This window comes from Uloborus diversus, chromosome 2 (genome assembly GCF_026930045.1).
Source record: "Uloborus diversus isolate 005 chromosome 2, Udiv.v.3.1, whole genome shotgun sequence".
NCBI lineage: Eukaryota > Metazoa > Arthropoda > Arachnida > Araneae > Uloboridae > Uloborus > Uloborus diversus.
The window spans coordinates 142,586,380-142,600,758 of NC_072732.1; the positions used below are offsets into that span (position 1 = coordinate 142,586,380).

A 14,379-nucleotide genomic window follows, 5' to 3' on the forward strand; every position below is an offset into this window, starting at 1 on the left:
TTCGGACAGAAAATTCCTCATTCTTAAGCTAAATTTAACAGGAAAAGCACTTCAATTCATAAGTAATGCCTCTAAAAATCTGAAGTTAGATAATTTTAAAAATCTCTCAAAGGCGCTTAAGAACAAATTTTCAAAAACATCAAATTTTTCTGAAATTATGACAAAATTCTCCAACCTTCATCAAAAGCCAAATCAGTCTGTTTCTGACCTGGTTGATGAAATATCAACAATTACTGCCCAGTATGTTGACTTAAATGATAATTCTTCATCAGAGACCATAATTTTGTCTGAGAAATTAAAGTCGCAAAAATTAATTGATGCTCTCCGACCAGATATTAAACTTGATATTATTAAGTCGGGTCTCACCAAATTTGATGAGGTAGCTAAGGCTGCAAAAAATATTGAAACTGCACTTAACAATACAGATTTAGTTTGCAACAATGTTTCAAAAAATTCTGAAATTGAAATGATTCTAAAAAACCAAATTGAAAATAACAAGGCAATTCAGGAGCTAACAAAAAAATTAGAAGACACTCAGAGTAAGAATGTAAATAATGTCCAGGGATCATTCTCTAGGGGTCGTCAATTTTTCAAACAGGGAAGTAGACAGAGATCAAATGTGGACAGAATTTCCTGTGGGATCTGCCATAAAAGACATAGTACTGCTGATTGTTGGTATAACCCAAACAGGAGAAATCAAAATTCTTTCAAAGCAAAGAACAGGAACAATAGGGGGAAGAGATTTTATAACTCAAAGTTTGCTAGGGAAAATTTTCATGGGAGCAATTCTAATTCTTTAAACTAGTTAGGGGTTCTTGTGATTCATTTTCAAACAATTTTTCCACAAGGACCCATGCTGATGATTTTGCGAACCAAAATTTTTCAAAACAAAATAAATTCAATAACCATCACAAAGTTGACAACATTATGACACAAGACCACCCACAGACTCCAAATGAGGTGATGGAGAAACATGTAATGTCATGTGAGGGGTCGAACTCTGATTCATTGCCCATTATTAATCTAAATTTTGGAAAATTTTTTGTGCCTGCTCTTATTGATACGGGTGCCAACTTATCGCTGGTTGAACCTAGTACACTAACTTTAATAAAAAATCACGCCAAAGTTAGTTATATTTCTAGATCCGTCAAAATTCACACCATTGACAATATTTCGATACCATATTTATCTGCGGTTTCTTCTAAATTCAAGATCAACAATAAATGGTTCAGTAATGTTTTTTTTATCACTCAAAATAATTGGAAATATAAATACAAAATTATTCTCGGATATGACTTTATACAATCCAACCAAGTTCTTTTAGACATCCCAAAAAAGCAATGAATTATGGGGAATGACAAATTTGACTTTTTCGAAGAATCTCCAAATAATAGTAATGCTTGCAATAACATTTTAAAAACTCCTTCTGAGGAAGTTATTGCAAAAACTTTTGAAAAGATAACTTTGGAACCAAATTCTTCCAAAATTGTAGCACTTTCTGTTCCAAAATCTTTGTCGCAAAAGACTCATCTCATCTTAAACCCTCTTAAGAACAAATTGAATTACACAATTTCTGAATCTCTTCATACTGTCAATGATGGGAAAATAATCACAATTATTGAAAATAATTCTAATAAGACCATTGTCGTGAATAAGAATACAAAAATTGGAAATCTTGAAAATGTCGACTATGACAATATTTTTGCTTCTACTGAGCATAATTACCATGTAAACAGTCTAACCATGCAAGAGGTAGTTGAATTAAGAAAAAAAGAACTCGATGAATCTGACTTCAAAATCGAACACCTTAAGGAACCTGATAGGAGTAATATTCTTAATTTACTTATGGAAAACAGTAGGGTGTTTTCAAAGTCTTACCAAACTCTTGGCTCGACTAATGCTGTCACACCTGAATTTAATTTGTTGCATAATTTTCCAATTCAATCAAAACCATATCCGATTCCTAGCATTGCAAAGGATTTTGCCAAGCAGGAAATAAAAAATTTACTCGACTCTGAAATTATCATCCCAAGTTCTTCAAATTATTGTTTTCCGGTCATTTTTGTAAGAAAAAAACCATTTGAGGTCGATCCTAAAAAACAAAAATTCAGAATGGTAATAGATTATCGTCTCTTAAATTGCGTCACTCAGTCGTTCAAAATTTGTTTACCTTTGATTACAGACATTTTACACGACATAGCTGGAAAGGAATATTATTGTGTACTTGACTTAAAATCGGCATTCTTCCAAATTCAACTTAGGGATGAAGATGTACACAAGCTTGCATTTTGTTGTGAATTAGGAAATTTTGCTCCTAAATGATTACCTTTTGGCAGTGTCAATTCAACGTCGTATTTTCATAGTTTGATTCTAAAATGCCTAGGAGATATCAAGGGTCCCAATGTACAGTTTTTTCTTGACGATATTATTGTTGCAGGGAATTCAATTCAGGAACTTTGTTCATGGCTTCAAAAAGTTTTTGACAGACTTATTCAGTTTAATTTAACACTCGATCCTGCGAAATTACAGCTTTGTAAACAGGAAATAACCTATCTGGGATTTAATGTACATAAAAATGGCTTTTCACCATCTTCTGATAATGTAACTAAATTGTTGGAATTACCTATTCCTAAAAATGTAAAACAGGTCCAAGCTTTTCTTGGAATGATCAATTATTTTCATCACATGATTTATGACTTTGCTAAGATTGTCCATCCAATTGTAAAATTAACAAAAAAAAATTCTACATTTATATGGGATGATGAGTGTCAAGAAGCTTTTAATACCATTCAGCATGCTCTGCTTAAAAAACCTACTTTGAAAAATATTGTCGAATCAGAAACACTTTATCTTGTAACGGATGCTAGTAAAATTGCTCTGTGTGGAATTCTCATGCAAAAGCATGACAATAAATTTTTTCCAGTCGAATTCTATTCAAGACAACTTTTACCCTCAGAATCTAGATATCCTTCAATTAGAAGAGAATTGCTGGGTATTTATGATTCTGTTAAACATTTTCAACAACATCTTCTTGGGGGGAAATCTTTTGTAATATTAACTGATGCAAAACCTTTAACATATCATTTGAAATTGGATAAGCAACCTGAGATTGTTGCAAGATGGTTTATGTATTTGCAGCAATTTAACTACAGACTTGAACACATAATAGGCATAAAAAATCCTTCTGATTATCTTTCAAGAGTAATTAGTTCTAATTTGGTTGTAAACAACATTAATATCTTTGAGGCAAATCCTAATTTAGCTTTGGAAAACATAGCCAAAAAACAAAGGGAGTCTAAAGATACTAAATGTATTATTGACAAACTAGATGCCAACGATGAATTTATTTGTAAGAGATTTTTTATTAATAAGGATAACAATGTACTAATGATCAGAATAAACCCAAAACACAAGCCACATAGAACTTTAGTCAGAATTTTCATGCCAAACTCTTTAATCTTAGAATGCCTTAAGTCTGCACATGCTTCACATTTTGGTATTACTAAAACATATGATTTTCTTAAGAAGACTTACTCCTGGTATGGGATGCTAAAAGACACAAAAAACTTTTGTAACAACTGTAGTGCTTGCATGGAAAATAAACCTAAAGCAAAATTGACAACAACAAAATTTATTCAAAAGAGAGATCTCACCTGTGGAGAAGTAATTGCAATTGATGTTGTGGGAAAACTACCTAGGTCACACGATCAAAAATTTTATATTTTAACAATCATTGATCATTTTTCCAGGTATCTGGAAGCTGTACCCTTAAACAACATTAAATCTTCCACCATAATTTTCACCTTGAATCAATATTTCTCACGTTTTGGAATTCCAAAGACTCTGCTGTCTGACAATGCTCCTAACTTCAAGTCTTTGGAATTAGAACATTTTTTGAAATCACTCAATATTGAGCATAGAAATTCATCTATATACTATCCACAGAGTAACGGGGTTATTGAAAGGACTCACAGAATAATGAAAGAAAGCCTGTCTGCTATGTCCAACTCTGTTTGTGAGTGGTCTGATAGGTTACTTTTTTTTAAGCTTCATTATAATAGTTCCAAACATGCTGTCACTAAATTTAGTCCTGCTGAAATATTCTTTGGTAGGAATTTGAACTTACCTTCTACACTGACTACTCAATCTAATGAAGGGGAAAGCCCATCTAAATATCTAAAATTGCTCAAAGAACATATTCTAGAGACTAGGGAAATGGTAAAATTTAATGAAAATGAGTATTTTTCTAAACATCTGAAATACATTAAGGGTCGTGCCATTCCTAACTTTGAAGTGGGAGATAAAGTATTTGTAGAAATACCTTCTCACACAAACACCTTTTGTGCAAAATATGATGGTCCTCATACAATCACTAGAAAATTGAGAAATGACAATTATCTCATTGAATTTCATGATGATAGCAGGGACTCGATTAAAAAATACCATGTTAGCAAACTGTTTTTACAAGTACCTCTAAATGCAAATTTGACAAATGCTCAAAATGAAAGTACTGGTGAAATATACAATGAAAATGATGTAAACAATGATGTCGCATACATGGCAATTAGCAAATTAATGAATTAAGAAACTTCCACAAAAAAATGTTTTTGCTGCATAGTGAAATTTTTACTCATCTGTTTTGTCAACACATAGGTGATAAGTGCATAATTTTTTTTTTCTTCTCTTTTGATATTTTTTGGGAATGGTATTTTCTAGTGTTTTGAGAGCTCACAAAACGCAGTCGTTTTTTGTCTGGCTGGTCCGAATTTTCGATTGTAGAGAAAATATTTTTTTCAAAAGTGTCAAGAATATTTTTTTTTAAATTCATCTTGTGTTCACATTCTTCAGTCGGTATCTTGCTTTCATAGATCAACAGAGACAAAATTTTTTGTGAACTGCATTACTCCACCAAATATGAATACTGGCAAATAAACAAAAAATGTATTTTTTCTCTATGTAAACATACAGAATTTTTTAGCTGCATTACATTTTGTTTGAACATCTGAAGTTTTAGTTTATGCGCATAAGCAAAATATCATTTGCAATCATTGCATTAAGAAAGTTAAATCATAAAATGAATATGAAAATTATGATTTGCAAAAAAAAAAAAAAAATTTGTTCATGAGAAAATTCAATTGAAATTCACTATTTCATGTGTCAAAAGTTAAGTCTGGCAAATTGCAAGTGATGGAAGATAATTAGAATTGGTCCAACATAGTACTGTATTAAAAAAAAAAAAGAAAATTTTTGTTATGGATGATTGAAAATTTTTTTCCTTTTAACATATTTAATCGAAGTTTACGCTGTTTTTTTGTCTTTTTAGCCATTAAATAGATTTTTACGAAGGTCTGAAGTGACTTCTGGTATTATGTGTATTACTTATGTTTTGTGTTTACGTATACATTTTTGCTGGTTTATTTGTGTATTGATTGTTCGTCATGTTGTATTCTGTAAATACCAAATTTTCATGTTTTCATTTTCGGGTGATTATTCAAGAAATGTTTATTAAACCTTTTCCGTGAATTTTTCTTGGGGGGGAGGAATGTGACAATCATGATTTGCCACACCTGTCCCCAACTGCATTTTCATCCTCCACGCATGTGATAACTCTATCGCACCAAGCTGCTTTTTCTACCTCGCGGTTTCGACCACCTGTAACTGCAACCGCACAGTGAATTGTGAGATTCCGGCGTGGTCTCAGTTTTTCCGTCTCTTCAGGATTTTCGTGGAATTTAGGAAGAATGTAATTTTGCAAGGTTTTCCACGACTCCCCGGCACTTTTCAGTGTTCGGGGGTCATGCACACTATTTTGGCGACTCTTTCACGTCTGCAATGGTTTAGCTAAAAAAAACGAATTGTTGAAGAGACGACTCACCTTTAGTGTATTATTGAAGCCTGCTATTTTCCGGAGAAATCTCGGATGAAACCCTTCCCTGATCATGCTGTGAACTTTCTGTGAACTTTACTTTCTTCTGCTAGTCTAATCACCTGCTGATGTGAGCTTCAATTTGTCTTCGTATCCGGAGCCTTTTGCTATTACAAGTGAAAAAATGAAAAGCTGGAATTGACCAACGCGGATGACTTGAGACGGACGCCGATCGGATGAACTATGCAATTTTGAGTTCTCGCCATCAGAGGAGCACAACTACCAAGATATAAAATCCCGATGCATCCTAAAAGTGTTCAGCCATACAGCAATATAACTCGTGCAACAAGTTTTACCAACAAATAAATGAATCGTGTGCGGGGCGATTTACGTTTTCGATAAATAATTTTGTTGGTTTTTTATTCAAGATTGTGATTTACTGGTCCACGTGCTTCTGAGCAGAAAAAGGTCGTATGTTTTTCTTCTGTAATGTTCCATCATTTATCCTAGAAATTGTAAATCGTATACACCGTGTTATATTTATGCTTCATATATATTTTTAAGCTTTTTGCTGATCAGCAAGGTTTTTAATTTTTCTTAAAAATGACCATGACACAATTTATTGTTAATGTACTTACACACTATATTTTTTAGATCACGTATATATATGTTTTTTATATTGTGACAATAAACCAGCCTTCATTAATCAAACTCTTATCATTGGTTTTTATCAAACATTTTGTCAACATCCTGGCTAGTTGTTTTCAAAGAGAGGTCATTCTGTGGTTCAAGCGAAAGTTGACGCAGGCACTGATAGTGAAAGCTGTAAAAATTGTCCAGGAAAAACACGTGACTGTAGCTGCAGATGATGGAGACATTTTATTCATTTACTTAATTGTTCTTCTTATAATATTTTAATGTATCACCCTCGAGGGTCCCCTGTTCCTGTCTCTGTAGGGACTCGCCATATGAATATTTTAATACAGTTGGCTCTCTGTTGGACGACTTTCAAGGGACCACAAAAAATCGTCCTTAAGTAGAAAGTGTCCTTAAATAGAATGCTTTTAACACTACAGTGGTCCATCTGGGACCGTGAAAAGCCATCGTTAAATAGAGAAAGTCATTAAATAGCGAGTCGTTAAACAGAGAGCCAACTGTAGTTTGTTACAAAATCTAATAAATTTCATGATATTCAAGCCATTCAGAAATCTTTTGGTGGGAAAGCCTTGTTACGTTTTCTTAAAATGCCATAAGCAATATACAGCTATAATATTTCAACTACAGTAAAACCCCTCAAATGCGGACACCCCTCTTATGCGGACAATTTTTAATACCCTGATTCCAAGGCAGCTAACATTATTAAACCCCTGTTCTGCGGACACCCCTCTATTGTGGGAAAAAAACTTGTCCCATTAGTGTATGTATTATATATATTAAAACTGAATCCAACATTGGCTTCCTTATTAACCAACTAATAATACAACTGAATAATTATATCTTTTATCACGAGCATCTTTTGTTCTTCAGATTTGACTCTTAAGACTGTTAAGCATGCCATTTCAGATCATCAAAAGATGTAACTTAGGAATATTTCGTTGAAATCGGTTGTAAGATTATTGTGTCACTATATAGAGGTAGCATCAACACAGGCTACTTAAATGCCATAAGCAATACCTTAGGAAAATAGCTTTAGTTAAAAAAGAATTTGACATAGCTCCTTCGCCCCCAACACAAAATGCTTCGAAATATCATCTATATCGAGTACATTTGCTAGGCTTTATTTGGAAAAACCTTGAATTATAAATCCCACACTTCGGGGATGGCAGTTAGTAGATAGAGAATTTCAGCCAATATTCTGTCTTAGCCCAGTACTAGATCAACTCTTTATTATAAGTAAATGTACTTTCCAAAATCAACTAGAAGAACTATGTAACACTGCAAAATGTATATGTTAGTGATGTGCCGGAATGTTAAAAAAGTAGATCCGCGGGTACAAATGGATCATTAGTGTCAAGATCCATGGATACGGATCTCAAATTTTTTTACCCAAATTAACTACCCAAGTGTAAAATTTGCTACGGAAAATATTCCCGTTAAGGTAATGGCACTGTTTCTTCAAAAAATGTCATCTACAGCAAAAATATAAACAAGACTCAATTATTTACTTTTTAAATATCCGTTGAAATTAAGGTGGAATTGGAAGGAATGGGCCAGTGCTACATTAATGTTTAGATAGAATATGAAAAACTATTTCTAGATAGACTGGTAAATGTAGGATAAAGGAGCAAGAGTGTAAAGCTGTTCTGGACAGACTAGAAATAATTTTTTGCATTTTATTTCAGTGTAAATGCAGCACTGACCCATTCCACCCAACTTACAACGACCGATGAAATAACAGAGCCAGGAACACCTTTACAACTAGTAAATAGATAATTTAGTCTCCCTTTTTTTGAAGGATGCCGAGAAAAACCAAAATAAAGATTAACACAAACCCCAGGTCAATAACAAAACATATATTAAATTAAAGATTTAAAAAAAAAGCATTCGTCAGAGAGCCGACCTCATATTAAGATGAATTTCGCGGGTCATAATACATATTGTTAACAAATGTAAACTGACAGGAGATAGAAATTTTAAATCGTCGAACTTTTTCTCTTTGTCTTCCGACTATGAAATCGCTACCAATCATGTGTATAAAGGCTTAGAATAGCATTAAAATTTACTTAACAAGATTATAGCTCCTACTATATATAACTTAGAAGTTCCAAATAAATATCAAACACAGAAAACTTTGTCCTTTCAATTAGGGGCAATTTTAACTTATGGGAAAGTTCTTACTACCATAATTGTAAAAAATATTAAGTTGGTTTTTAATTAATATCTCCGGTAGTTAAAGTTCTTAAAAAAAGGGGTCAAGCTAAGAACACTTTTGATCAAGTCACCTTTGAATGAAAAAAATAACTGTCAAAATCTGTTCATCTGTTTAAGAGCTACGATGCCACAAATAGACACACAGATGCACACTTTTAAAACTTATTACCCCTTCCTTTTTTTCAACGGGGGGTAAATTGGCTTCGGAAATTATAACTTATAATTTAGACAGGGAATAAAACCTAATTAAAATGGAATTTAAGAGTCTTTAATTCAGATATTTAAAAATTTTTAGAATAGAAAAGATCCATTTAAGATCCGCCAAAAAAGTAACGGATACGGATACAGATTCTTATTTTCCCTCGGATTTCTACGGATACGGATATCCAGAACATCACTTGTCGATAAGTACTTTCATGCTTGGTAATTTGTAAAAACTGTTGTGGAAATAACTGCACAAACACAGGAAACTTTTTGGATGAAGATTTCATTTGATGATGTAAATATTTTATTTCATAAAACTCCTTCGTATGATTTTGTTTTTTCTTCATAGTTGATTTTTTAAAACTATTTATTCAACCTTTCTGAAAAATGTACTTGGGCGCAAAGTTATTCAACCTATCTAAACCGCTTAGATTAATTTAATGTTTTTAACACAAGTGACTTCAGTATTTCGACTCCTATTTCATTATTTCCTTTCATCAGTCTGAATTACAATCATTTTCTTCTTGAGCATGGAATTTCCTTTCATTTGATACCACACACAATAAAAAAAAAAAAAAAAAACATGTTTTTTTTTTTATTTTAAAGGTAACAACTCCCCCCCCCAAAAAAAATGCATTTTTCACTACAATATAGACTTATATTTTTAGCACCCTCACTTCACTTTAAGTATCCCATATTATATTATTATATTTCTTTTCGGCATGAAATTTCCTTTCATTTGATACCACACATGATTTTTTTAAATTTGTAAATTTTTTTCATGGATTTTCAAGATAGCGGCCAAAAAACGCATTTGTCCCAACAGTACAGATGTATATTTTTAGTATGTTCATTAGGAGTGTGTTACCTACCATTTATCTCAAGAATCATTTCTGTTGCAATTTGTTTGACCCCAAGCTGTTTTTTGGCCTATTTCTACTGCACTTCTAAAATCAGTGTATTTTTGTATGTGTGGGAATGGTTTTGTTGTTTTTCCGAAGAACATTCACTGAGCACATATCCTTTGACCCCCCCCCCTTCCCCCCGCTGCCATGAAAAAATGTGAAATGAAAGGCCTTGTAATCATTCTGCCAGATTATGTTAATTCAGCTACTTGATAAAAAAAAAAAATGTTAGACCCATTTTTAAAAACAGCTCATAATTTTGTAAAAGATTTATATTTTATTTCTGTTGTTTCATGATGTTGTCAAATTATGCTGAAGAAACTTATATTTCACATGATGTATTGATCTGAAAAATGAAATAGATTTGCTTTTCGACACTTACAGCAACTTTCCTTGGCTATCTACAACAGATGGCATAGTGAAGGAAATGGAAAATGCACTCAAAATTGCAAGTTTTGTCATTTGTAAAATCTGTACCTCAGAGCTAGAAGGACGTAAGTCCAAACAATGAGATTTTCTGTTTATTAGTGCTTTGTATGTAGAAGCATGTTCTGCATCGTACCATGTCGTCACAATTGTTCAAAAAAAAAAAAAAAAAAAAATCCTTTGAAATTTTTTACCAGGGTTATAAGAGCACATGTCCCATCCTTTGCATGTGCCAGAGAAGTTTTTCGTCTCTACTGTAAAAAGATCATAATATGATTTACGTTCTTTTGGCTCTGAGGTACAGATTACTGATGTTTTGCTTATTATGTTAAATGTTTTTATTCATTATTATTTTTTGTATGATCAAACATATCCCTTTGTTTAAAATAAGTAACAGATCTTTTATTCTCCACTGAAAAGCTCTTAATGGGATAGCCAAAGAAATGGGGATTATGAACATTGCTACACAAGAAAATGCTGTTTCTTGTGGATCTGAGGTAACCTGTGTTATGAAACATTTAATGTTAATTCTGTGATGAAAGCATTGTTTTCTTGGAAAGTTTTGGGAATTTTAAGGAATGGTCAGGAAGAGGAGTTTCAGTAAAAATTCTATTTAACAACAAAATCGATTCTATGGTGTAAAGTTTTCATTTTTGTTTATCTTTCTTTAGGTTGCAGAAGTAAAAACTGAAAATAAAAGACTTGCCATCAGTGGTTGGTTTCACGGTCCTGCATATCCATCTGTACCTCATAAAGAAACACTGCTGTTTACAACTGTATCAACACTTCCGGTATATAACCTAATTTATGCTCTGCGACAAAATAGATAAGAGTAAAAAAATGCATATAGTCGAAATACAGCCAAAATGACTGAAATGTATGTTAGTCAAAGTTTTTGTTGGAGAGAAATCTTTGATTTTTTTTTTGGTAGAATTTAAATTTACTCTTTTTTAAAATTAATGTAAATAGGTTAACACTATAATTACCGCAATCTTCGTATACCTAGAAATATGGCAGGGTTCATTTCAACCCCTGAGAGAAAATCTGCATAGTTAACTACATAATGTTGTATATTTGTAAAAATTAGTTAAAATTAATACATTTAATTTAGAATAATGAAGTTCGATTATAAGATTCAGAGATTTTTAGGATGTATATTGAAGCATTTAAAAAAAGTTTTAAGATCTTTAAAATAACCAGTGTTGTTTGATTTGCATTTCAGAAACTTGCGACTGATGCTCTCTTTTCTGTACAAAAACATTATAAATGTTTCAATTTCTTGCAATGCTATATTCTAAGAGGCATTTTTTAAAGGTTCTGTTATGTTTCTCAAAAGGGTCAAAATGACACTTGCCCACACTTTTAGATACCGTTTAACTTGGGTTCAAAAAATTCAATGTTCTTGAAAGCTTTATATTACTAAACAGCGCAATTATTTAGGAAAAGTCAAGGAAGGATTAAGCTTTATATGAAAATACAGAGGAGCGGTTAGCAAAAAAAGTTTGCTTGGGGTCAAAATGACCCATTCTGTAATTCTACTGTTAAAAGATATTTGATAGTCAATGCTTAAGTTTTTCTGGAATTTATATTTGAGTATCTTAACAACAGTGAGCGATTCAATGTTGTTGACGCAGCCCCTAATGTAAATTCTAGTATGACACGTTGTTTGATAAATTTTATTTTTTTTTTCATGCATGAACTCTGAGAAAACATTATGCATTATCAGACTAGGAAGAAACTGATATGAAACATTATAAATTGGCTTGAAAAAAAAATCTTCAATGTCTGCGTTCTTATTAAAAAACAGAAACTTGATTGGAATTATTATCTGCTTTCTATAGCTATTTGGTAATCAATATGTGTGTAATTTTGAACTGTTTATTTTAAGCTATATATTGTTAAATGAAATAAGTTTGGTATTAGTAAGCTCCACAATTATTATGTTATAAGTAGCAAAATAATTTTTATTGGTTCCTCCAAATATATGCATACATACTTATTCTTTACATAGTTAACAATTTGTTTTTGCTTAAAAAAGACATTTTACCTTTCTTCCTTAGATTGATATTACTGAATGGATAAATCCTGAATATCTTGATCCAGGAAATCAAATAGACATTAGGGATGGCTTTGAAGAAAACTCAGAAGTTGAATTATCAAATTTTTTACAGGTTAGAAACTTTGATTATCTTATACGAAAATCTTACATTTTATAATTATGACACTAATGATTTGAAATTAATAGTTAAAAACCCTTAAAACCTTGTATTTATTCTTTGTTATGTAACTGATGCTTTATTCTTTTGCTACTCAAATTTTATGTATCAAAAAGCTGGAAATCTATATAAAGCAGTTGTCTCTTATCTAGTATTTAAAATAAGCTGTCATTAGTTTCATTTTATAAGTAAAAATTTTAGTTTGATGACCATGATTAAATATCCAGTAGTCATTTTCAACGCCAAACAATTGATTTTTTTTTACTCATCTTAATTTTATTTCCATTCCTCATTTATATCCTATGTAGAAAGCTTACCGTATGTACTCGCCTAGTCGAAAAATTTAATACAAAAAATGAGCTTCTATTGCATTGAGATAGTTTTGTTGAATGTTGTATCAAGCTAGAGATGGTAAAAATCTTCACAGTAAGTACATAAACTTCACTTTAACTTATCTCATTCAATAAATATTAAATGCTTCAGTATAAAGTGTCAAGTAAGTAATTAGAAAATAATAATAAAGGGTATCAATCTGCTGTTTCAATTTTGATAATTAAGCATTTAATTTATATATTTATTCATTTGCATTTTATTTATATGCATTATTTATATGCATTATGCATAGATATGTATGTATATGCAAACAATAAATGGTATATCAGAGATCAAACTACAGTAGCTGCTGCTAAATGTGATCACTTTGGGACAAATACAATTTGATAAACCGACTGATAACAATAACGGAAAAGAATCCATGACTTACAAAATCATCATCTTTTTTTTCAGTTAAGTTTTTTTTTTTTTTTTGCAATAACAAATTAAATTTACAATGAAACTAAACACAGTTTTAAATTATAAATTACTAATTTAGCAGAATGGAAATAGCCGAGTTTCAAAAGGAAAAGTCAAGTATGCAATTTTTAAAAACATGGTGAAATAAAATATGCCCGTTTACTCTTGCATCATTTTCCTTGATATTCGTAAACCGCAGTTTCAAAGCAGATTCAACTTCATCATCTTTCCATCACGGTTTCGCTTGGTGTTTAAATTTTCATTTAGCTTCGCTTTGTTTTCAATCTCATTGCGATTCTTTAGAACGTAAAATAATGGCTGGGAAATTTTTTTAGCTCGACAGCAGCATTTCTTTGACTCAGCATGGGTAAATTGCCAAAGCATTTTAAAACGTTAATTTCTCCTTGACAGTTAAATCATTGTGCTTTTTCTTGATGGATAAAATGGTAGGCCGTTTAGATTGAAGTTTTAAAAGTTTTTGCTTTACAGATAGAAATGAACTTGTTTTCCTTGAAGCTAAATTATTTCTCTCAAAGTAAGAGAAGATCACCCCCCCTGCCACCACAGTGGTGGACATGTCTAGTGACAGAAGTTTTGCATGTGCAAACGAAAGGCATCCTAGGAGAGTCGGATCACTGAGAATGAACTTACTGTTGTTTCCTTCCTAGAAAAAGTTTGCATTGCTATTGGTTACCACAGAATGCCACACAGAAAGTTAGTCTCGTCAGGCTTTGCCTTTGTACCTCTGTTGATTAAGGAACAAAAACAGGGGGAAAAAATTGAAATTTTATGAAAAAGTGATAACACAATAAACGAAGGCACTGATTACAATTTCCGACTTTTTAAACACGTGTTAGTATACAAGCGTTTCGGGACTTCGTTATTCTGGTAAGATTAAGCGCCTGATAACATTAACTGTGATCACATTAAACAGCACCTACTGTATATGTATCAGAAGGTTACAAAATGAATTTTTTAACAGTGATAAAATCAGCTTTGCATCATTCAGGGTATTAATGTGTTTGTTGCAGTTTGAATTGTCGATTAAGTCTAAGTCATTTTCTGTATATATTTACTAACATTTATGCAGTAACCTACA

General features: G+C 31.9%; 1 protein-coding gene across 3 annotated transcripts in view; it reads left to right on the forward strand.

Moving 5' to 3' along the window:
* The window catches only part of LOC129216063 (prolyl 3-hydroxylase OGFOD1-like), a 70,820-nt gene that overhangs the window by 19,285 nt on the left and 37,156 nt on the right, over positions 1-14,379 (forward strand). For all 3 annotated transcript variants that reach the window (XM_054850204.1, XM_054850206.1, XM_054850207.1), the window contains 2 exons: positions 10,944-11,063; positions 12,333-12,443. In XM_054850204.1, coding sequence (XP_054706179.1) covers positions 10,944-11,063; positions 12,333-12,443 — 231 coding nt within the window. The remainder of the gene's footprint in view (positions 1-10,943; positions 11,064-12,332; positions 12,444-14,379) is intronic.